The sequence below is a fragment of the Stegostoma tigrinum genome, chromosome 16 (genome assembly GCF_030684315.1).
Source record: "Stegostoma tigrinum isolate sSteTig4 chromosome 16, sSteTig4.hap1, whole genome shotgun sequence".
Lineage (NCBI taxonomy): Eukaryota > Metazoa > Chordata > Chondrichthyes > Orectolobiformes > Stegostomatidae > Stegostoma > Stegostoma tigrinum.
In genome coordinates this window covers 54462601-54485035 of record NC_081369.1, presented here as the reverse complement: position 1 = coordinate 54485035, position 22435 = coordinate 54462601, and the positions used below count along the sequence as shown (strand labels likewise).

The window sequence follows — 22435 nt, the reverse complement described above, 5'->3', positions numbered from 1 at the left end:
CTGGTTCTAGATTCTCCCACCAAGGGAAACTACTAAACCTGCATTTACCCCGTCTATCCCCAATTTTTCAAAACTGGTCCAGGTTGCCAACCTCTTTCCTTCAAATAGTCCTGCTATCTCAGGAATAGGTCTGGTGAACCTTTGTTAAATTCCCTCTATGGTATTTTAAACCTTTCTGACGTAAGGCAACCAAAACTGCACACAACTTTCCAGGTGCAGCCTTACCTTCTACACAACTGCAGAAAGACTTCACTAGTCCTGCACTTATATCCACTTGTGTCAAAGGTTGACATTCCATTAGCTTGCTGCACCTGCATGTTAGACTTATGAATTATTGACATTGACATCCAAGTCCCTTTGCAGAGTTACACTCTTCAATCTTATTCTATTTAAGACATACTCTGCACATCTGTTGCTCCTACTAAAGTGGATAACTTCACATTTTTGCACATTATGTTCCACCTGCCATGTTTCTGCCCATTCATTAAGCTTGATCAAATCCTTCTCAAGCCACTTTGTATCTTCCTCACAACACACATTCCTGCTGAACTTCGTATCATCCGAAAATCTGGGAATGTTGCATTTGGCTCCTGCATCCAAATCATTGATAGATCTTGCAAACAGCTAAGGCTCAAGTACTAATCTGCATGGTACTCCACTATTCATAACATGTCAAAATGAGAATGATCCATTTATTCTTAGTCTCCATTTTCAGCCTGTTAGCCATTCCACAGGAGCTGGGCAATCAACTATAGCCAAGATGGAGATTTTTTTTAATGTTATGGGGAAAAGCTCAATGGTGGCAGACTTGATGGGTTGAATGGCTGACTTCTGCTCCTTTGTCTTATAATCTTACAATAAAATTCCTCTTTCTTTCATTCAAGAAAATCTTGTTATGAGGCTTTCATTTTGATCACCTTAACAATATATCTTTAGTTGGCGTGTGATAGCTGCTGGCTAAAAGCAAATAATTGTAGCGATCAACAAACAGTAGACTAAAAAGAGGGGTGCCCCTGCCCTCTACTCACCTGGTCATAACAATAATGCCAGATTACAATAGTAGATGATTCTATCCTTGGGAAACTACCATGGACTTCTGCAACTTAGTAATTTTTTTCCCAAGTAACGCCTTCCCGCTTGAAGATCAAATGAAAAAGAGGTTTACTTAATAATATAAAATACAGCAGTTGTATAATATTCCAAAAGTATTTTCAAAAATAACGCAGAACAGAAAAATCTTTCAAGAGAAGACTAAAGCCATGGAGATTAAATGGTACCACAGCATACAACAGGGTAGAGAATAAAAGGGGACAGTGTATATCTGGCTATGTTAGGTTAAAATCTCCCCGTTAATGGTCGGGTAGGAAATAGAAGTATTTGCAAATGTCCACAAGTCAAACCTGTCACATAAAAGAGACTTTTACCAGAAGCAGCACTGGCTGACATCCTAAAATTCATCATGTTGGGATTAATGACATTTACATATGTATTTTATTGCAATGAAGACACTGCATATGTAAAGCAGTAAAATTATATATTTTATTAAACTGTTAGGTTTTTATTGCTTTATCACTTTTTTTTTCCTCCTAGAAGCCATTCTCTCCTCCTATTTCATTCAGACCGGATACTTACACAGTATTGCCTGATCAACACTATTGTTGGAACTTTACAAACTCTCAGTTGATGTCCTTTAACCACATGGGTCTCCTTCGTACTAAACTTTCATTTAAGTGATTTTTGCTCCATAGGTTTAAGCATGTATCACATTTATAAATAAATCAATATTGTAAACTACTCCTGGTACTGAACAACCATCTAGCCTGCAATTCCTTCTCTATTCCAAACAAGGATTAAAATGTTTGTTCTTTATTTATTAAGGGTTAGAGTTTTGATTTTCAAGGGCTGCCTTTTTTGGTTTTTAGTGGCTATGCTTTCATTCTTTCTATCTCATGGGGGAGATGATGGCCTAATGGTACTATTGCTCAACCATTAAACCAGTGGACTCAGGTACTGTCTGTGAATCTGGGTTCAAATCCCATTCTGGTAGAATTTGAATACTGTATAATTTTTTTAAAAATCTGGAATGAAGAGTCTAATGACGACCGTGAAACCATTGCCAATTGTTGCTAAAACCCATCTGAATTGCTAATGTCCTGGAGGGAACGTAACTTCATGTGACTCCAGACTGTCAGCAATGTGACTGACTCTTAACACATCTCTGGGCAATTAGGGATGGGCAATAAATGTTGGCCAAACCAGTGATGCCTCTTTCCTGTCAAGCTGTTACATAGATAAAATAGCTCCTGACTAAATGAACAGAGGCAGAATAAGAATAATTCATCAACTTTCTCAATAATGATCAACATTAAATCAAACGACAAAGGAAGTCTTAATTTCTTTGACAAAACAATAATCAAATTGGTCTATGGTAACTGGTATATGATAACTGGTATATGATAAACAATATTTCCCCAAACAAACTGACACAGACTTCAACACATGAGCAGTCAACATTTTAAACATATCTTCTGCAGACTGGTGAGATCACAGCTAATGCATTTTCACCACACATGCACAAAGTTGGAAAATTTCAACCAGGAAGTTACAGCTCTTTATACTGCATCCCTGACCTCATTCTCAGATTTAAACTGAACATTTGACAGTGCTTTTAAAATAGATCCAGTACATTCATTTCTCCAAATGTAGAAGCTCCCAAACTTACACAGGCCTTAACTAGACATTCTGCATTCTTTTGCAATGAATTCCTTATCTTGATGATTTTAAGTTTTCTTCGATTGAGAGGTGGTAGCATTATGGTAATGTCATTTGGCTATTAAATGAAACTCCAGGCTCGTGTTCCAGGAACAGAGAATCAGATCCCATTTTGGCAGATAGTGAAATGTGAATTCAGTGAAAGATCTGGAATTAAAAACTAGCCTAATGATGACAATTTACCCATTGTCGATTGTGGCAAAAAACCCCGCTGGTTCGCTAATCGTTCTTAGGGAAGGAATTCTGCTGGTCTTTGGCTAGTTTGGCTTCAATGTGACTCTAGATTCACAGCAATGTGGTTGACCCTTAACTGCCCTCTAGGTGAAGGTGGAGGGGGAAATAAATGCTAGCCTGGCCAGTGACAGCCTCATCGCATGAAGTAATACAAAAATGTTTGCTTAGTATTTCTTTGCTGACAGGTTTATGACGATCCCTTTGCAACCTCCATTTCCCATTCCACCACTGAAGCTCTCTTTGCCCCTTCCCAATCTCAAAGGCAGTCAGCCCTTCCACGTATCCCTGCACAACGCTGGCTAAAACATCGCCTGAGCCATAGCATACAGAACTCCCAGATACAGGATAAGGCAGAACAGCCTTGATAAAAGCTCGTTCCTGCATCGCACGCCCAAATCACTGTATACGAGTCTCAGCTCACCACTCACTCTCCACAGCCCCAGGTCCTGCTATTCACACACCCCTTCAACCCCAACTCAGCTCTTGCACCCTCCTCATTCTGTCTACCCCAAAAGCAAGGCTGAACCTCAGCTGCACCAGTTCCTATTCCCCCAGTGATTCCCTCACTGTCAGCACTGTCCATCACGACTCACTCATTCTCCAATTACAGGCCGTTTCTCTCCCAAATTTGGCCATGTTAGGCTCACCAGTGAGTAATTCTTCCTATTCTCTGGGGAGGCGATGGCCTAGTGGTATTATTGCTGCACTGTTAATCCAGAGACCAAGGTAACGTTCTGGGGACCAAGGTAACGTTCTGGGGACCTGGGTTCGAATCCTGCCTTGGCAGATGGTGGAATCTGAATTCAATAAATGTCTGGAATTAAGAGTTTCATGATGACTGCAAATCCATCACTGGTTGTTGGGAAAAACCCATCTGGTTCACTAATGTCCTTTAGGGAAGGAAACTGCCATCCTTACCCGGTCTGGCCTATATGTGACTCCAGACCCACAGCAATGTGGTTTGACTCTTAACTGCCCAATGGGCAATAAATGCCACCCTCATCTGGTGAATGAAAATAAAATGTCCTGCAGTTGCCCCATGAAATCATGCAAGATTTGGCCACACTGGGAGGCTGATATCATAATTAAACGGCCCCAGCCCCCAGTTTTCATGAGATCTAGTCTACTGCAAAATCAATTCAGAGATAGTAGGGAACTGCCGATCCTGGGGAATCTGAGATAACAAGGTGTACAGCTGGATGAACACAGCAGGCCAAGCAGCATTAGAGGAGCAGGAAAGCTGACGTTTCAGGTCTGAACTTTTCTGCAGAAATGCAAAATCAATACCTCTTTGGCAACACTCCCCACAATCCTTCCGCAATTTCTTGCAGTAAGAGTTTTTAAAGAGAATTTTGCACGGCCCCGACATAGCTACTTCTACCAATATTGTTGGGAGAATGCTGTGCAACGATACTGGATTCCAACTCATCCTGTCAGTTTGTGATCAAACTCGAGAAGCTCATAAAAGCACAACGAATTTGAATAATGCTAGAAACTCTCAGCAGTCAGGTAAGCAAAGAAGGTCCATACTTGGTCTCCGTGATCTAGAAAAAAACTGCACTAATGAACATTTTTTTTGAAAAGTCTGGGAAGAGAAGCAAAAGATGCACTATTAAAACTGACTGCAAAACAATCAGACTGCTATAAAAACTCAATTGGTTTACTGACGTGTCTCAGGAAAGAAAACAATATGCTCTTACCCAGAAATAACAAGAACTGCAGATGCTGGAGTCAGCCATTACAGTGTCCACACTGGAGGAACACAGCAGGTCAGGCAGCATCAGAGGAGCTGGGGAGTTGACATTTCAGGTTTACACCTTTCATCAGGACTGGGCTTTATTTGAGTGCAGCGTCATTGTGTCAGTCTTTGATCAGTCTTGATGAAGGGTGTAAACACTACTCTTACCTAGTCTGTCCTAGATACGTTTGCTGTCCCGAGCCAAAACGGTTAACTTCTAATATCTTCCTGAAGTCGCCTAGTAAGCCACTTAGCTGATCTTGTGTTCCATTTCAGTCGTATTTACTTTTCCCACGTGGTAATGCAGAATGCAACTTAAAGTCAGAACGGGTCACCTTGGCTCCTGAATTTACACACATAAATCATGCCCTATACTGCTGATAACACACCCTCTGGCTAGGCAATAACCTTTCTGAAATAAACTATTTTAAATTTCTTTTGTGAAAATAGTAGCATCATAGAAGCATAGAGACACGCAGCATGGTAATAGACCCTTCGGTTCAACTCATCCACGTCAACTTAAATTGAACTAGTCCCAGCATTTGGCCCATATCCCTCTTAAACCCTTCCTATTCATGTATCCATCCTGGTGCCTTTTAAATGTTGCAATTGTGCCAGCCTTCACCACTTCCTCTGGCAGTTCATTCCGGTCGCACCACTCTCTGAATGAAAAAGTTACCCCTTGGGTCCCTTTTAAATCTTTCCCCTCTCACTTTAAACCTCTTGCTTGGACTCCCTTACCCTGGGAAAAAGACCTTAACTATTTACCCTATCTGTGCCCCTCACAGAGGTTTATAAAATCATAAGGTTACCTTATGGGAAAATAGCCCCAGCTTATTCAGCCTCTCCCTATAGCTCAAGCCCTCCAAACCTGGCAGGATCCTTGTAAATCTTTTCTGAACCCTTTCAAATTTCACAGTAACTTTCATACAGCAGCGAGGCCAAAATAAACTGCACCATTCCCAAAGTGGCTTAACCAATGTCCTGTACAGCCACAACATGAGCTCCCAACTCCTATACTCAATACACTAACCCATAAAGGCAAGCATACCTAACGTCTTCTTCACTACCATGTCTACCTGCGACTCCACTCTCAAGGAACTGTGAACCTGTACTCCAAGAACTCGAGATTGAAAATTTCTTAAATAAAGAAATATGAACTTGCAGTCAATAACTGACAGAACGACACAGTGCCATTTCACAATTAAGACTTTTACTGCAAAAAGCAGACTGAATACTATTACTGTAGGCCTTGTATATTTTGAAGAGAAGAGAACTTCCCATTTTTGCTTTTCACACAATCAAAAGAAAAACACTTCAGGAAATATATTTACATAGTCCCTCAAATAGATGCAGTCCAAAATGATTTTCGGCTCCTGGGGGCTCACTTTAGTTCTTTCCTTTTCTATTTCTAACTTTTTACCATGAGGGTTTTTTTTAAACCTCCTGGCAATTGTTCCTATAAGCAGAAACTAGACAAATCTTTCTGCCTCATTTCAAACTGAAGTTGGACATTTCAAATTAAGCATGCGCTCCCACCTCACTCCTGTGTAGCGGACAATCAAGAGATATTTGGCCTCTAGCTACCCCCCATCTCGCAGATCCTGACAGTTTTCTTGTGTCTTTGAAGTTCAGGGACATGCTAGAAACTCTTCTCGTTTCAAAGGCCATCTCCATGGCAATGTGAATCACACAGGCCTTGTATCCAGGTAGAAATGCTGGAACACCAACTCATTTCCATAAAATAAACAGATTAAACATGACTACCGTATTTGCAAATCTGACTTTCTTAATACCTTCCTGGGACTTTGAAAACTAGCAGCCCCAGCTCTAATGAGCACAGAACCTGCAGCCATTACCCATCAGCATGAAAACCTCTTCCCCTATTTACAGCAAAATAGTCCGGGCCTCCTTTAAATCTTTACAGTACATCCTTCAAGCCTGTAGTCAGGCAAGCATTGGAAGTGGTCACACGATCTCTTTAATTTTTCCCTCTTATTAAAGACTCAGTTCCAGAACATACCAATGGCATAAACCTCCCACATTATAACAATTGGATGAGGCCACCAAGGCAGAGAGGTAGACGTTGTCACTTTCCTGTCAAGCTTCAACTTTCAGTCCCTTTATTTAAATACCCAATGCCAGGCTGAGTGCTGGAATCTATTGACATTGAAACTAGAGCTCAATGAATGAGTAAATTAATTCAGCACTTGATTACGTACACTATTCAAGCTCCAAGTGATCCCAGGAGGCTTCTGAAAACAAAAAAAAATCAAATGAGTCACTTTTCCCTACAGTACTGGGAACTCTGAAGACATGGATCTCATTCATCTTCGATTAAGACAGTAATCTTGCCTGCTTCAATACAACTATTTCTTTAGCATGTTTTTAATTACTGGAGAAATAGTCATGAACATGGCATGCACTGCATATTGTGAGGTTTCTTTTTAAAAGAATACCTAGAAAGTTTACAGAGCACAGAGCTCCACAGAGAACCTAAATACTCATTTCAATCTACCGAGGTTGTGTCACTTGGTAATGGTACTGTGGCACAGCACAGTATTCTCTCAGAATTGCAGATGCATATAGAGCCGGTTAGACTTTTTATTTCCTGTGGTTGGCCACCTTTAGTTTCTGTGTAATATGTTTCTTATACTGTATTCTCAATTTATATTCTGCAGATGATCTAAAGTTGTAATGTTACACAATCATTTGCATAAAGTTGGCGCAGAGAATCAGCTTTGTCTAAATTGCACTGAAAACCCAGTTGGACCAAACTTGCATTAAGATATTTCACAATCTCATGAAAACTTACGTCAGTGCATTCATGATTTTTCTGGAGGATGTTGCTCTCAAACTTTTAGTTACTTCGCAATCGTAAATCATCATTTTATGGCATCAAACTTTTTCTAAAGTTCATTAAAAATAGCTGTTTGTAAACCAGATCCAAGATTCAACTGAGATAATAAAATGTGAGGCTGGATGAGCACAGCAGGCCAAGCAGCATCTCAGGAGCACAAGAGCTTTTGTGCTCCTGAGATGCTGCTGGGCCTGCTGTGTTCATCCAGCCTCACATTTTATTACCTTGGATTCTCCAGCATCTGCAGTTCCCATTATCCAAGATTAAACTGACTTGATTTACAAATTCAGGTGACAAATAATGCCTGAAACCTAATGCTTTACCTTTGTAAAAGTACAAAGTACAAAGTAAAAGTATCCATCAGGATAGATGCAGGATCAAGCTCCATAAATTTCAAGTTCAAAATTCCTATATTTGATCAAGGCACATGGCAAAGGTAATGAACACTCCACTTTGAGATGTGTGGACAAGGTAGGTCAAATAAAATTATAAAACAAAATAATACAAGGAAATTAAGGGAATTAAGTGGCTAACAAATATCAATGTTGGCTACTATAATCAACAGTAACTGCACCTTCTAAAATCCTGCAACCAGACTGGCTGAAAATATAGGAGCCTGGCACTGTAAACGCATTGCGTTTGCAGTTTAAACAGTTTCTGCACAAATCGTGAAACATACAAATGTAGACTGAGTGCAATTATGTAATCCTGAACGATCACATACATCTGCAAAATCTAATTTAGTAAATAAGACTTTGAAATAGGAGAATTGCAGTTTTCCAGTAGATTTCACATGTAGCCATAAACGTGCAAATATCTGAGCTAAAGCACCTAGAATTTGCACATTGGAACTTGAAATCACTCATCAATCATTGGCTCCTTGACCCGATGTAACCTGTGGCACTCCTGAGCTTGGTTCTTTAGCTTTTTAATATTGATTCCTAAAAGTATTTTGCTTAATAATAATACCTCAGTTAAAAATATTTTCAGAGCTGATCTACTAGAGACGTTTGTACTGCAATAGGTGAACTTCTCATGCTTCATTTTCATCAAAGCAGTATTTAATTGCATTTTTTTTCCCTCATGCTACAGTAACCTCAAGTGGTTCTTGGCAAGCTGTACTGATTGTCAAACAACAAATCAATAAAGGTCATGCCATTCTGATTTAATCAATCTTTATTCCGTACAAAGCCAAAATCAATCTCTCACCTTTGAACCAAGTGGCCTGAATATTGGAAGAAAACTGTAATTGCGGTCACAACGGTGCAGATAGGCACGTTGCAGTTACATATGGAAACAAACTTATCCCCATTGCACAAGTGAATGCAATTTAGCACAATGCTACACTATTATCCATATATTCACAATTCTGACTTTGTATCATACTTGTCTCCACATCCACACCAAAAACTTCAGTTTATTTTGTGAGGAGATAGTGAATCCATTCTGGTATCTCAGTTTTAAAACACTTTTAGCTTTGCATAACATATGCTGCAGAGCCATCTCAGAGAATTATTTTGCACAACCTACCCTGATGAGCAACTACAGTTTTTCAGTTGGAGGCTATGGTGCAGGGAAGGGGCCTCAAAGAATAATTGCAACTTTGAAGGCAATTATACTCAGTCCAAACCAGGCCGTGACTGAAGCAGATAGAAGAACACAGCTGGAAGAATGCTAAATAGCTATTGTGGCCAACCAGGTACATAATTTCTTACCACGCACCTGCCCCCGCCCCAACCCCAAATGCATATGCTACTTAGGAAGGGGTTCAGGGATTTAGACAAACATGTATGTAAAAGCAAAATTGTAAATAGCTTTTCATTTTGATTTATTCTTGTAGAAAACAATTGTACCAATTAGATTCTGATCACAACCCACATACCATGTCATCTTCCTGACTTACTCAACGCTTAACAAGAAAAAATTGCCAGAGTTTACACTGAGAATAAGCATGAGATTACCGATGCCCAATCTTACAGAAGAAATCTGACAGGAACTGCTGGAGAGTTTTATTATTTAGGGATGGGGAGAGGAAATGTTTATTCATTTGAGGGACTATGAACCCTTGGAATTCTCTACCAGAGACGGCTGTGAATACTTCATCATTTAGTATCATCATGGCAGAAATAGACAGATTTTTGATTTTTCAGAATCCTGGGATACTGGGAGTGGGTGCGAAAGTGGGTTGGATGCAGAAGTCAATGAACTGAATGGCAATGCAAATTCAAGGGGCTCTATAATGCACTCCTGCCCCTCTTTGTTAGATTAGTTGGCATTTACATGCATTGTGAAATGACTTAATTTTAAGAGTTTATTAACCTGGTTAGAGATATTTATTTTGTGGTGCCTTTCATTTTAACATGGTGGCCAGGCGAATGCATATCAATCAGTAACATAGTGAGGGTAACTGGCTCTGTAGTTATCGAGTCATAGAGGCACAGAGCTGTACTGCATGGAAACAGACCCTTCAGTCCAACTCATCCATGTCGACTAGATATCCTAAATTAATTTCGGTTTAGTTGAACAATTCAATCATGGACAGCCTGGTCAGTAGGCGGATAAAATCAGAAAATGCTGGAAAGGCTCAGCCGGTCTGGCAGCTATGGAGACAGAAACAGAGTTAATGTTTTCAGTCCAGAAAGGAATTCTGCCAGTTTTCTTCTTCATGGGTTGCCATATTATAAATCTCAACAAATCTTGACACATGCTTTTCTGAGTAAAAATAAAGTGACCATAGGTCTAGAGGCGTTGCTCTTCCATCAGGAAAAGATGGCTGGTGCTGAATTTAGCCTGAGTACTGCGGGGCAGTTAGTGGAAATGTTATTAGGGCTAGCCCTAACTCCAATAGTCTGCTCTTACACATTTTGTGCAAAATTGTCAAGACCAAGAAAATCACCTACCCATGTCACTCTCTATGGACTTCAGCAACTTTAAACAACTCTAGGATTCAGCTGGCATTTCTACACTCAGAGTTATGCGCAGTTGAAATCTATCACTAAAACACAGATCAAAAACAGAAGTTGCTGGAAAAGCTCAGCAAGCCTGGAAGCATCTGTGAAGAAGAAAAAAAACATCAGAGTTCACATTCTGAATCCTTCCTCACGGTCACCAGACCCAAAACATTAATTCTGACTCTTTCCTTCACAAATGCTGTCAGACCTGCTGTGCTTTTCCAGCAACTTCAGTTTTTGTTCCTGATTTACAGCATCCACAGTTTTTTTCGGTTTTTACTAAAACATACACGACGGCCCGTTTAAATAAGACTGAGCAGGGTCAGTCCTGCTGCTGAACACATGGGCAAGAATAGGCTTTAGCTAAAATACAGAGGCACAAATAGGAAGCACTAGCTCAAATCTATTGGCTTCAATCATTTCAGTCATATGCTTTCCCAGTCAAGCATACATGCCTTCCGCCAAATAACCTCCTGCATGTCTCACCACAAAATGTACCTGAGCAAAGTGGACACCATTCCAGGTGCCAAGTGGCACTCATAGCACTGAAAATCATGGCATTAAGAAGCCAGATTTACAGCCAAAGTGTACAATTTGAACTAATGCTAACACTTCCCAAGCTGTCCTGTCCAGTTCTGGTCAATGTTGGTCACGTTAAAACATTTCTTCCCAACAAATTCCACTTATATCAGAGCCAATGAAGATATTTGAACAACAACACAGTATTGGGAGGGGAGAGTGGATTTATAGGTTTCTTTCCCCTTTGAGAATAGTTACCACAACAGAGATCAGAGACAAACTTAATGGCTGAGTGAACCTGAAGAGGTCATCATGATGGAGTTCACAGAAGCTCAAGAAGGAACAAGTGATCTAGCCAACTACAGGGGAGATCAATAATCACACAGAGCTGAAGAAAATGCACCGGCAGAGTGGCTGGCAATTATAATGCCTGTCTCGAGATGTGCGTATAGTGTACAGTCAAGTGTGCCGTGACCCAGGGACACTAGGATTGATGAGTAGAAATAGTAGGTCACCCATTAACAGACTGTCTAATGCAGCAGAGAGGACTTATTGTGACTGAAGAAGGTTTGCAAGCTTTGAAACTCATTGAGTACATGGTACACAGTAGCCAATTGTTATTTCTGAACCATCAGCTGGAAGGTGTCTTGGGAATACAAGGTTGAAGGAGAAAGCAGTTTCCAAGCTAAAGAGTCTCAGAGATGTGCTGCACAGCAGGATTTAACCAGCAAATTGAATGATGAAAACTATAAGTTGCAGGCTAAATCCTTTGGCGCCTAATGATGCAGTGCACCCTAACGCTTCCTACATAACTGAAACTCACGTGAAATCAGTTGTCTGACATACATCTGTAAAGTAATTTAATCATAACTCCACAAAAGTTTTATAATTCTTTAAAAAATAAATGAGTGAAATATTTGATCTTCAAAGAATCACAGAATCCCTACAGTGCGAAAGCAGGTTATTCACCCCATCAAGTCCACACCAATCCTCCAAAGAGCATCCAATCCAGGCCTACTGTGTAACCCTGCATTTCCAATGGCCAATCCACCGAACCTCAACATCTTTAGACTGTGGGAGGAAACCACAATACCTGGAGGAAACCCATGCAGACCTGGGGAGAATGTGCAAACTCCAACCCGACAGTCACCGGACGGTGGAACTCAACTCTGGAATCGGTCCCTGACGCTGTGAGGCCACAGTGCTAACCACTGAGCCACCATTGCGCCCTGAGGATGTTGAGGAAACAGAATGAGGAAATTATAAAGTGCAGTGATAGAAAGCATTGGCAGTAACTGCCGAATTCCAGGAGGTACAGAGCTTAACTAATCAAGTTCTTTCATCCTTATTTATCAAGCATATTTCATTCCAAAAGTCAGATGTCTCTTCCGAACACGCAGATAGGTGATCAGGTTAGTAAAGCTTTAGATGTTTACAACCAGAATGTGAAGTAAAAATATTTCTTTAGGTGTCACACACGTCCAGTTTTCAATTAACATATAAGCATGTGGGGCAAAGAAGAATTAATTTTTCAGGTTGTTATTTTGACAACAAATATTACAAATAAGCATAGTACAGCATTTAGAAAACTATTACACATCAACATTATGATTACAAAGAGGGAAACATTTTTTTTGAAAAAGTCAGTTGGTGCATAGACAGAGAAATGCGCGTGCCAGCCGAATTGAAAACAAACTGCGAGCTTTACACATTAACTACAGATCACACCAACACGTAAATATTGCTTCAGCTATTTGGATTCAGAATCTCATAACAGAACAATAAGTCTTCTGTAATCTAGAAGTGAAATCATTACTGGATGTTCCTCTTGAGGCGATGAATTGAAAAGTTTCTACACTGTACCAAAATTGTTCATGAACACAGTCTCCGACAAAAGAAATTAGGACAATAAAAAGAACCCTCTCTCAATCTGAAATCTGGATTTAAATCAAGTCCAAAGGAACGAGAACTTGAATCTCAACATACCTGAAATACTAAGGATCAACTATCAACATCAATGCTATTACTCACCTCCCTGGCGGTAGCTACTACATTTGACCTCTGCACGGTGGCTCCGTGGTTAGCACTGCTACCTCACGGCACCAGGGACCAGGTTCGATTTCACCTTCAGGTGAATGTGTGGAGTTTGCACATTCTCCCTGTGTCTGTGCGGGTTTCCTCCAGGTGCTCCGGTTTCCTCCCACAGTCCAAAGATGCGCAGGTTAGGTGGATTGGCCATGCTAAATTACCCAATAGTGTCCAGGGATGTGTAGATTAGGTATGTTAGCCATGGGAAAAACTCAGGATTACAGGGACAAGGGTTTGTGTCTGGGTGTGATGATCTTCAGAGGGTTGCTGACGACTCAATGAGCCGAATCACCTGCTTCCACACTGTAGGGATGCTGTGGTGCTATAATCTGCCCTTTGCAAACATTTCTGAGACTGATCAGTACAGTGTGTTTTTAAAATTATTATCTTTTTCAGCTCAACTCCTATTTCTAATGTTTGTGTATGTGCACCATGTTACTAATTCTTGTGTTTAGAAGTCAACAAACTCACTCTTTGTCAAATTGAAACCCAGAATGTGTAAGCTGGTTTCAGCAGTGCCAATGCTATTTCATTCCTCAAATGGGAAAATAACTTAGATAGGCATATAGCTGTTCACCTCAGTTCACTTCAGGCAAGCTTTAGATTACTGCCCGTAGATTCTGAAGTGAAGTGAAGTAAACTGAAAACAAAAGTAGTGTGGTGCTAAAAACGGATGACTACCGACCTGTGTGATTCAGAGGACACAATAATCACTCTTGAAGGTATTGAGCGGCGCAGGACATCTTGAAGTAGCTGTACCAGGTAGAAGTGGCCCAGATGGTTCACTTGAAAAGTGGTTTCGAGACCATCCTCTGTCAATTGCCATGACGAACCAAACACACCAGCATTGCAAATCAGTATGTGAAGAGAGCTGCAGAAGGATCAGAACACAAAACGAAACAGGGGTAATTAGGCCTGAATTCTAAAATCAGAATATTTTTAAACGGAGCAGAGATGATAGAGAAACAAAAATAACGGTGGGCTTAAATTCAGTGATCGACAGGCAAAAAATTCAATGTGAGACCAAAGGAATGGAGCACCAAAAGATGTCACAGAAACCTCAAATGAACAGAGTGTAACTTGAGATAATGTGGCATTGACAATCCCCTGCCCAATAGCTAGATCTCCTTGTGGATTATGTCCCAAACTGTTGTGTTTTTCCCATTGAAAAGTAAGCGCAGGGTTAAAAAAAATTAATTTCAACAATAATGGAGAATGCTTTTGGGACTGAGCATTCTCACATATCCTGATCTGGTTTCAAGTGCTTTGAAGGTCACAGTCAAAGAACAACTGCCTAGTAACCCCTGTGTTGCAGGTAAAGACCATAGTCTATTGTAGCACAGTGGGAGTAGAAGCAGCACAGAACAGGGCGGGGGCGGAATGCGTTGAAGACTTTGAAACAGTACGATCTACATTTCTACTGAAATTTCAATGCACCTCTGTGGAACTCTCAGTATTCAAGACATTTTAAACATTCAGAAAATAACCCAAACCTTCTGAAAGAAAAGCTCTAAAACGTTTGCAGTGAAATGAAGTTCTTTAAAACTAAATCTCATGACATAAATAACGTGATTGCTTTGAGAACTGCATATCTAAACTATACTTAATTTTATTTCAAGCTATTAGTTTACTTCTTAGCAGGTCATAATTGAGGCTATCAGGATTCCACTGCACTGCACATAAAAGAGGATTAAAGAAACATCATATTGTTAAACTCTGCAGAAGTCCATACATTTCATCCTTCTTTTCTCAGTAGTGAGGGTATTTTACTCTGAGAAAAGCTAAATGTCACTCCAAACAATCTTTTCAATACTGAAATAATATGATGGGTGAATTAGATCAGAGATAATGGGAACTGCAGATGCCGGAGAATCCAAGATAATAAAATGTGAGGCTGGATGAACACAGCAGGCCAAGCAGCATTTCAGGAGCACAAAAGCTAACGTTTCGGGCCTAGACCCTTCATCAGAGAGGGGGATGGGGTGAGGGTTCTGGAATAAATAGGGAGAGAGGATGAGGCGGACCGAAGATGGAGAGAAAAGAAGATAGGTGGAGAGAGTATAGGTGGGGGGGTAGGGAGGGGATAGGTCAGTCCAGGGAAGACGGACAGGTCAAGGAGGTGGGATGAGGTTAGTAGGAAGATGGGGGTGCGGCTTGGAGTGGGAGGGAGGGATGGGTGAGAGGAAGAACAGGTTAGGGAGGCAGAGACAGGTTGGACTGGTTTTAGGATGCAGTGGGTGGAGGGGAAGAGCTGGGCTGGTTGTGTGATGCAGTGGGGGGAGGGGACGAACTGGGCTGGTTTAGGGATGCACACACCACCCCACCAACCTCCGGATACAACGCATCATCCTCTGACACTTCCGCCATCTACAATCCGACCCCACCACCCAAGATCACACACCACCCCACCAACCTCCGGATACAACGCATCATTCTCCGACACTTCCGCCATCTACAATCCGACCCCACCACCCAAGACATTTTTCCATCCCCACCCCTGTCTGCTTTCCGCAGAGACCGCTCTCTCCGTGACTCCCTTGTTCGCTCCACACTGCCCTCCCACCCCACCACACCCGGCACCTTCCCCTGCAACCGCAGGAAATGCCACACTTGCCCCCACACCTCCTCCCTCACCCCTATCCCAGGCCCCAAGATGACATTCCACATTAAGCAGAGGTTCACCTGCACATCTGCCAATGTGGTATACTGCATCCACTGTACCCGGTGTGGCTTCCTCTACATTGGGGAAACCAAGCAGAGGCTTGGAGACCGCTTTGCAGAACACCTCCGCTCAGCTCGCAACAAACAACTGCACCTCCCAGTCGCAAACCATTTCCACTCCCCCTCCCATTCTTTAGATGACATGTCCATCATGGGCCTCCTGCAGTGCCACAATGATGCCACCCGTAGGTTGCAGGAACAGCAACTCATATTCCGCCTGGGAACCCTGCAGCCTAATGGTATCAATGTGGACTTCACCAGTTTCAAAATCTCCCCTTCACCAACTGCATCCCTAAACCAGCCCAGTTCGTCCCCTCCCCCCACTGCATCACACAACCAGCCCAGCTCTTCCCCTCCACCCACTGCATCCCAAAACCAGTCCAACCTGTCTCTGCCTCCCTAACCTGTTCTTCCTCTCACCCATCCCTCCCTCCCACCCCAAGCCGCACCCCCATCTACCTACTAACCTCAACCCACCTCCTTGACCTGTCCGTCTTCCCTGGACTGACCTATCCCCTCCCTACCTCCCCACCTATACTCTCTCCACCTATCTTCTTTTCTCTCCATCTTCGGTCCGCCTCCCCCTCTCTCCCTATTTATTCCAGAACCCTCACCCCATCCCCCTCTCTGATGAAGGATCTAGGCCCGAAACGTCAGCTTTTGTGCTCCTGAAATGCTGCTTGGCCTGCTGTGTTCATCCAGCCTCACATTTTATTATTGATGGGTGAATTATGCCATTTTTCATGTTTAGACGTAGCCAAGAACTTTGTTTTTTTTCCGCCTTTGCATTTTAAAACACAGAAATAGATAAAATCATTGGATCCTCCTTAAGATGCAACTATTCCAGAAATGTAAATTACTAACATATTTGTGCTTTCAGTATTTTAAGTCATATTGCAGCTATCGTAGCACTGAATTTCTCCTGTAGAGGGCACAGGCATTCATTCCAAGATCATAATGAGGAAGCAGTCGGTAGCATTTGGTGGGTTTTGTGGTTCAGTTGAAGTTCAAGCATCATGGAGAATACAACAAGTGAGATCAACAGTCAATTTTTCAGCAGTACATGCACCTTGTTTGTGTTGTGCAGCCTGAGGATTGTGAGTAAACAACTGGGATGAAGGAAAGGTGGGGAAAGAGAAGAAGCAACTCACAAAATAAATCTCATCATCGTGAATACAACTGTTATTCAGTATTCATGCAATAAATTTATTCCACAATTCCTCTTTATAAATCCCCAGTTGTGGCATAAATTTACCCATCCTCTCCATTTTTATAAACTAAACCAAGCACAACATAGCAAAAAAAAATGCATTTTATCAGATTTTATTCACTAAAGATAAAATTATTGCTCTGATGCAATTTGCTACAAAGTAGCTACAAGAAATAGCAAAATGTGGAACACTGAGAAATACTAACAACCCAAGGGTCCTTTAAAAATTTATGAACATTTGATAAGAACAGTACTATATTTTCCATAATGCTAATTTTACAACTAGAACAAAATGAAGCATTTAATTTGCAGACATAAATGTAAGACTTCAATTTTACATTTTTATTGTTATTAATATCATGCTGAACAATTCAAATTCTGCAGAAGTCTGTCATTGTCAATCCAACTGCAGCAAAACATAAAAAGATTTACAGCAGTGATTAAAAAGGATCAATGGAAACGTCAGACCAGTTTACTCCAACAACCGTTATATCAGTGGAGCTCCACTAAATTTCACCTTTACTTTGTCATCCGGTTGCACATTAATAGAAGTATCAACTGTTAAACCCTTTCATTTCACCAAATTTGTACCTCTAATCTTTCTGGATCATAACCCAAACTTGCTTTGTGCCAGATTTGTATTTTTTTTCTCAATTTCAGTCAACATCAAATTCAACCCAAAATCAAATTCTCAAAGGAAGTTGAATGCAAATTTCTTTGTTTTCCAAGCTAATTATTCAATAGATTATCTGACCTCCAAAACACACATACCTGATGTCCAGTCATGCATCAATCTTTTGTCCTTTTTCTCATCCATTATGCAATGTTTCAACCAAAACATCTCTTGGGCCCATTATACACAAGTGGTAATTTTGGAACCAATTTTCAAAATCTTTGCAACAACATGGCGCAATTTTACTGAATGCGTTTATTCCATAGTTGATACTCATAAATAGAAGTTGAGAAGGGTCATGAGACATTCTGCTGTGATAAGCAAAGTGAAGGGAAAATGGGTTGTTTTTAAAAAAGATGTGATTTTTTTCATCATTAGTCAAAATGTCAGGTAGGCATAGTTAGGAAAGCATAGGTGAGCATGTGGACATAACATGAAGGAGCAGATGTTGACCATTCAGCATATAGAGTCTGCTCTGCCATTCAGTGAGATCATAGCTAATCTGACAGTCCGCAACTCCATTTTCCTTCCTTTTCCCAAAATCACCCAATTCCCTTGCTGATTAAGAAACTGTCCATCTCAGCCTTGAACATACTTCACGATCCAGCCTCAGCGGTCCTCTGTGATAAAAACTGCACAGAATTCACAACCCTCTGAAAGACGGCAGACAACACAGTAGAAATAAAATGAGCTTGCCACGATTGACAAAATATGGCCAGTCATGTCCCTCAGGTGCCCCACTTTCCAAAACCTGTATCAACGAGTTAGATGAAGGAAGACAGCCCTGGAGAACCAAATTTGCAAGTGATCCTAAGTTACAATGCTCAGTGAGCTAAGTCAATATAAGATGGAAGGTCAATGCTGGAAACTGTGAAACCTTCTAGTTTGGAATTGGGCATCCAAATATACACATCAATACGAGCCAATGGTAAAGGTACAAAATGGCACTGAAAGGACTAAGACCTTCAGTTTAAAGATTTACAATTCAGCAATGAAAATGTACTACTTTTAGGTGCATCGACAAGGTTTTTGAGTACTGAATTTAGTTCTGGGCACAGGACCACACAAAAGTCAGCCTAATCAAAAATCAAAATACAGTAGATACTGGAAATCTAAACCAAAAACAGAAAATGTTGGGAAATACTCAGCAGGTCTGGCAGGTTGAGTCAAAAGAGAAAGAAGGTTATTGTTTTAGATAGATGAAGAAAAGTCATCAATCTGAAATGTTAACTCTGTTTCTTTCTCCACAGATGCTGCCAAAGCTGCTGAGCATTTCCAGCATTTTCTGACTTAATCTCAGGAAGCATGTATTGGTTATAGAAGTGGTACAATTCTAATTGACCAGAATTACCACAATTACCACAATTGTTCTGGGGCTAGAAAGGGTAAACTGAGGGAAAATTATTTAAATTCATATTGTATGGCTCTGTCTCCTATCCTTTCAGATTCAATCTACAGGTAGTGCTGCTATAACGCATGTTTCATTAACACAGATTGGCTGTAACACAATTGATGAACAGTGGACGCTGTTTGGATAACATGAACGTTCCGCTGTACAGATATAGCAATTTTTCTGTTTTAGTCAGAGTTGAGCATTTAATAGTAACTAGGAAACATATTTTCACATTAAAGATAACGGAAACCTGGAAGGGTCTCCTCCAAAATATTATACAGTCAAAGAGCACGGAAAAAATCCTTCAGTCCAACTCGTCAGTGCTGACCAGATATCCCCATTCTGATACAGTTCCATTTGCCAGCATTTGGCCTGTATCCCTCTAAACCCTTCTTATCCATGTACCCATCTGATGCCCTTTAAAGATGCTGAGTCATTTTCATTCATTCATGGGATGTGGGTGTTGTGCATTCCTAATTGCCCAGAGGGCATTTAAGATTAGCCTTGCTGTGGATCTGGTGTCACATGTGGGTCAGTCCAAGTCAGGGCGGTAGATTTCCTTCCTGAATCAGATTGTCTTTGCCAACAATTCACAGCAGTTACAAGGTTTCCATTTGAGCAGCTTCTTAGTCCAGTTTTTTTTAGATATTGGATTCAGATTTCACCATCTACCATGGTGGGATTCAAAGCCATGGTCCCTGAATATCAGACTGAGGTTCTGGTTTACTCGTCCAGTAACAATACCACGGCACCACCGCCTCCTCACTTCAAGAAAGACAGAATTTTGTTAGGTAAGGGTATCAGAAGATGTAAAACAAACACAACTAAATGGAATTGAGGGACATATCAGTTGAGTCCTAAATGAATGGCAGCACAGGCTTATGAAGTTAATATTCCAAATAATTAAAAATCATTAGCTACTTCCAAAGGCAAGAAGGGCATACCCTCAAAAATACAATTCCAACTTCCATTTCGACCCAAAACGAAAATAAGCCAAAAGTGATTTTCTGTTGGTTTGGTTCCAAAAAGACATAGATTGTCAGGGCTGACAGCATCACAGGGAAAAATGTCTTGGAGAAGTTATTGAACCCAGAATATGGAAAGAGATGAATTAATATCTGCAGAGACAGTCATTAACCCAAACGCTTCAGGGATTGGGTGATTTCAACTGTGTGTTAATTCATCTCCCTCACTCTGTCAAGCTCACTTACTCCTCCCTGCCAGTTCCTCAATAGTCCTTGCGGGAAGAAAAATGCTCATGTTGACTGAACTTTTAGAAAAATCAAAATATGGAACTTAAATAAAATTAACTTCACAATTTCCTTCCGTTTTACATTAAAATTTTGAAATAGAACTAACAAAACCCCAAAACAACACATTTCTGCTTGCACATTATAGATTTGTGACAGATGCACAATTAGTTTTAAATTCAGCGATTCTGGTTGTCTTTTTGCTGAAACAGGAAAGAAATGTAAACCTACGACACGAATCTAAGTACTGGACGCATTTCATTTCCACCCCATCTTAGCAACATTTGTCATTTAAAGAAGGTGTGCACCAAACACTGTGGTTGGAGGTATTTAAGGCAATTTAGCATCGTTATTGAAATAATCACAATTTTGACTCAGGCGTTAGCTTTGCAAACACTACATCAATTTTTTCCACATTTCTTATTGCTCTTTAAGGATGGGGTTCAGGTCCAAAAAACTTGGTTTCAGCCCAAGCAGCCACTGATTGCACAAAGCTACCAATTCTTTGTGCTGTAAGGACAATCAGCAAACACAACAATGTTTAAGAATAGTTATACAGACCAAGTGTGATTTCTATTTGTTATAATAACCTATTAACCTCTAATTGTGGCTGCATCAATTTACCATAAACAGACAGGTACTTCAATCAATGTTTGCAGCAAAGTTAATCAAATCAGACACATGTAGTATCTGAGATGCAGATGTGAAAAATGGATTAACAGCCAGATCTGGAGCAAACTTTATAACAAAAATAGGAAAATTAACACTGCATTTGAACAATACGCCTGACTCAAGAACAAAAGAGAACAAGAGAGAAGTATGGCACAGGAACAGGCCCTTCAAGCCCTCTAAGCCTGTGCCAATCATCGTGCCCTGACTAAACTAAAAAAAAATTCTGCCCTTATTTGGTCTGCGTCCCTATTCACATAACCATCCAGATGCCTCTTAAATGTCACCAACATGCCTGCTTCCACCACCCTGTCCAGCAGTGCATTCCAGCCTCCTATCACTCGCTGCATGAATGACTTTCCTCACACATCCCCCTTAAACTTCCCCCCTCTCACCTTGAACCTGTGCCCCCTTGTAATTGAAACTTCAACCCTGGGAAAATACCTCTGACTATCCACTCTATCTATGTCTCTCGTCATTTTGTAGACCTCTATCAGGATTCCTCTCAGCAGCTGTCATTCCAGTGAAAACAATCCTTGTCATGTTAACCTTTCATCATAGCCAATGCCCTCGGGACCAGGCAACATCCTGTGCACTCTCTCCAAAGCCTCCACATCCTTCTGGTAACGTGGTGACCAAAACTGTACACAATACTCCAAAATGTGTCCCAACAAGGATTTTGTATAGCTGCAACATGTTTTGCCAACTCTTGTAGTCCATGCCCCAGACGATGAGGGCAAGCATGCCATATGCCTTCTGAGCCACTTTTAGGGAACTGTGGACCTGCAAGTCCAGAGCCATCTGTATGTTAATGTTCCTAAGGGTTTTGCCATTTACAGTATAATTCAAGCCGAAATTTGATCCTCCAAAATGAATCACTGCGCGTTTGTCTGGATTAAACTCCACCTGCCATTTCTGTGCCCAAGTTGCCAAACTATCTATATCCTGTTATATCCTTTCACAATTGTCAGCACAATCAGCAACTCCACCAATCCTTCAGTTATCTGCAAACTTGCTAATCGGACCACCCACATTTTCCTCCAGATCATTTATATATGCTACAAACAACAGTGGACCTAGGCTGATCCCTGTGGAACCCCACTAGCTACCGGTGTCCATTCTGAAAAACATTCTTCCATTGCCACCCTCTGACCTCCATGACCAAGAAAGTTTTGTATCCATCTAGCTAGCCCACCCTGAATCCCATGTGATTTTAGTTTTTGTACCAATCTGCCATTGATGAGGGAAGAGCTCTAGATTTAGTTTATATGGACTTTATCAAATGCCTTACTGAAGTCCATATAACCTACATCCATAGCTCTTCCCTCATCGATTATCTTTATCACCTCTTCAAAAA

At 40.9% G+C, this 22435-nt stretch overlaps 1 protein-coding gene across 3 annotated transcripts in view; it reads right to left on the bottom strand.

The window, feature by feature from the left end:
- Positions 1–22435, bottom strand: part of wwox (WW domain containing oxidoreductase) — a 1033547-nt gene that overhangs the window by 615012 nt on the left and 396100 nt on the right. For all 3 annotated transcript variants that reach the window (XM_048546270.2, XM_048546271.2, XM_048546272.2), the window contains one exon: positions 13848–14033. In XM_048546270.2, coding sequence (XP_048402227.1) covers positions 13848–14033 — 186 coding nt within the window. The remainder of the gene's footprint in view (positions 1–13847; positions 14034–22435) is intronic.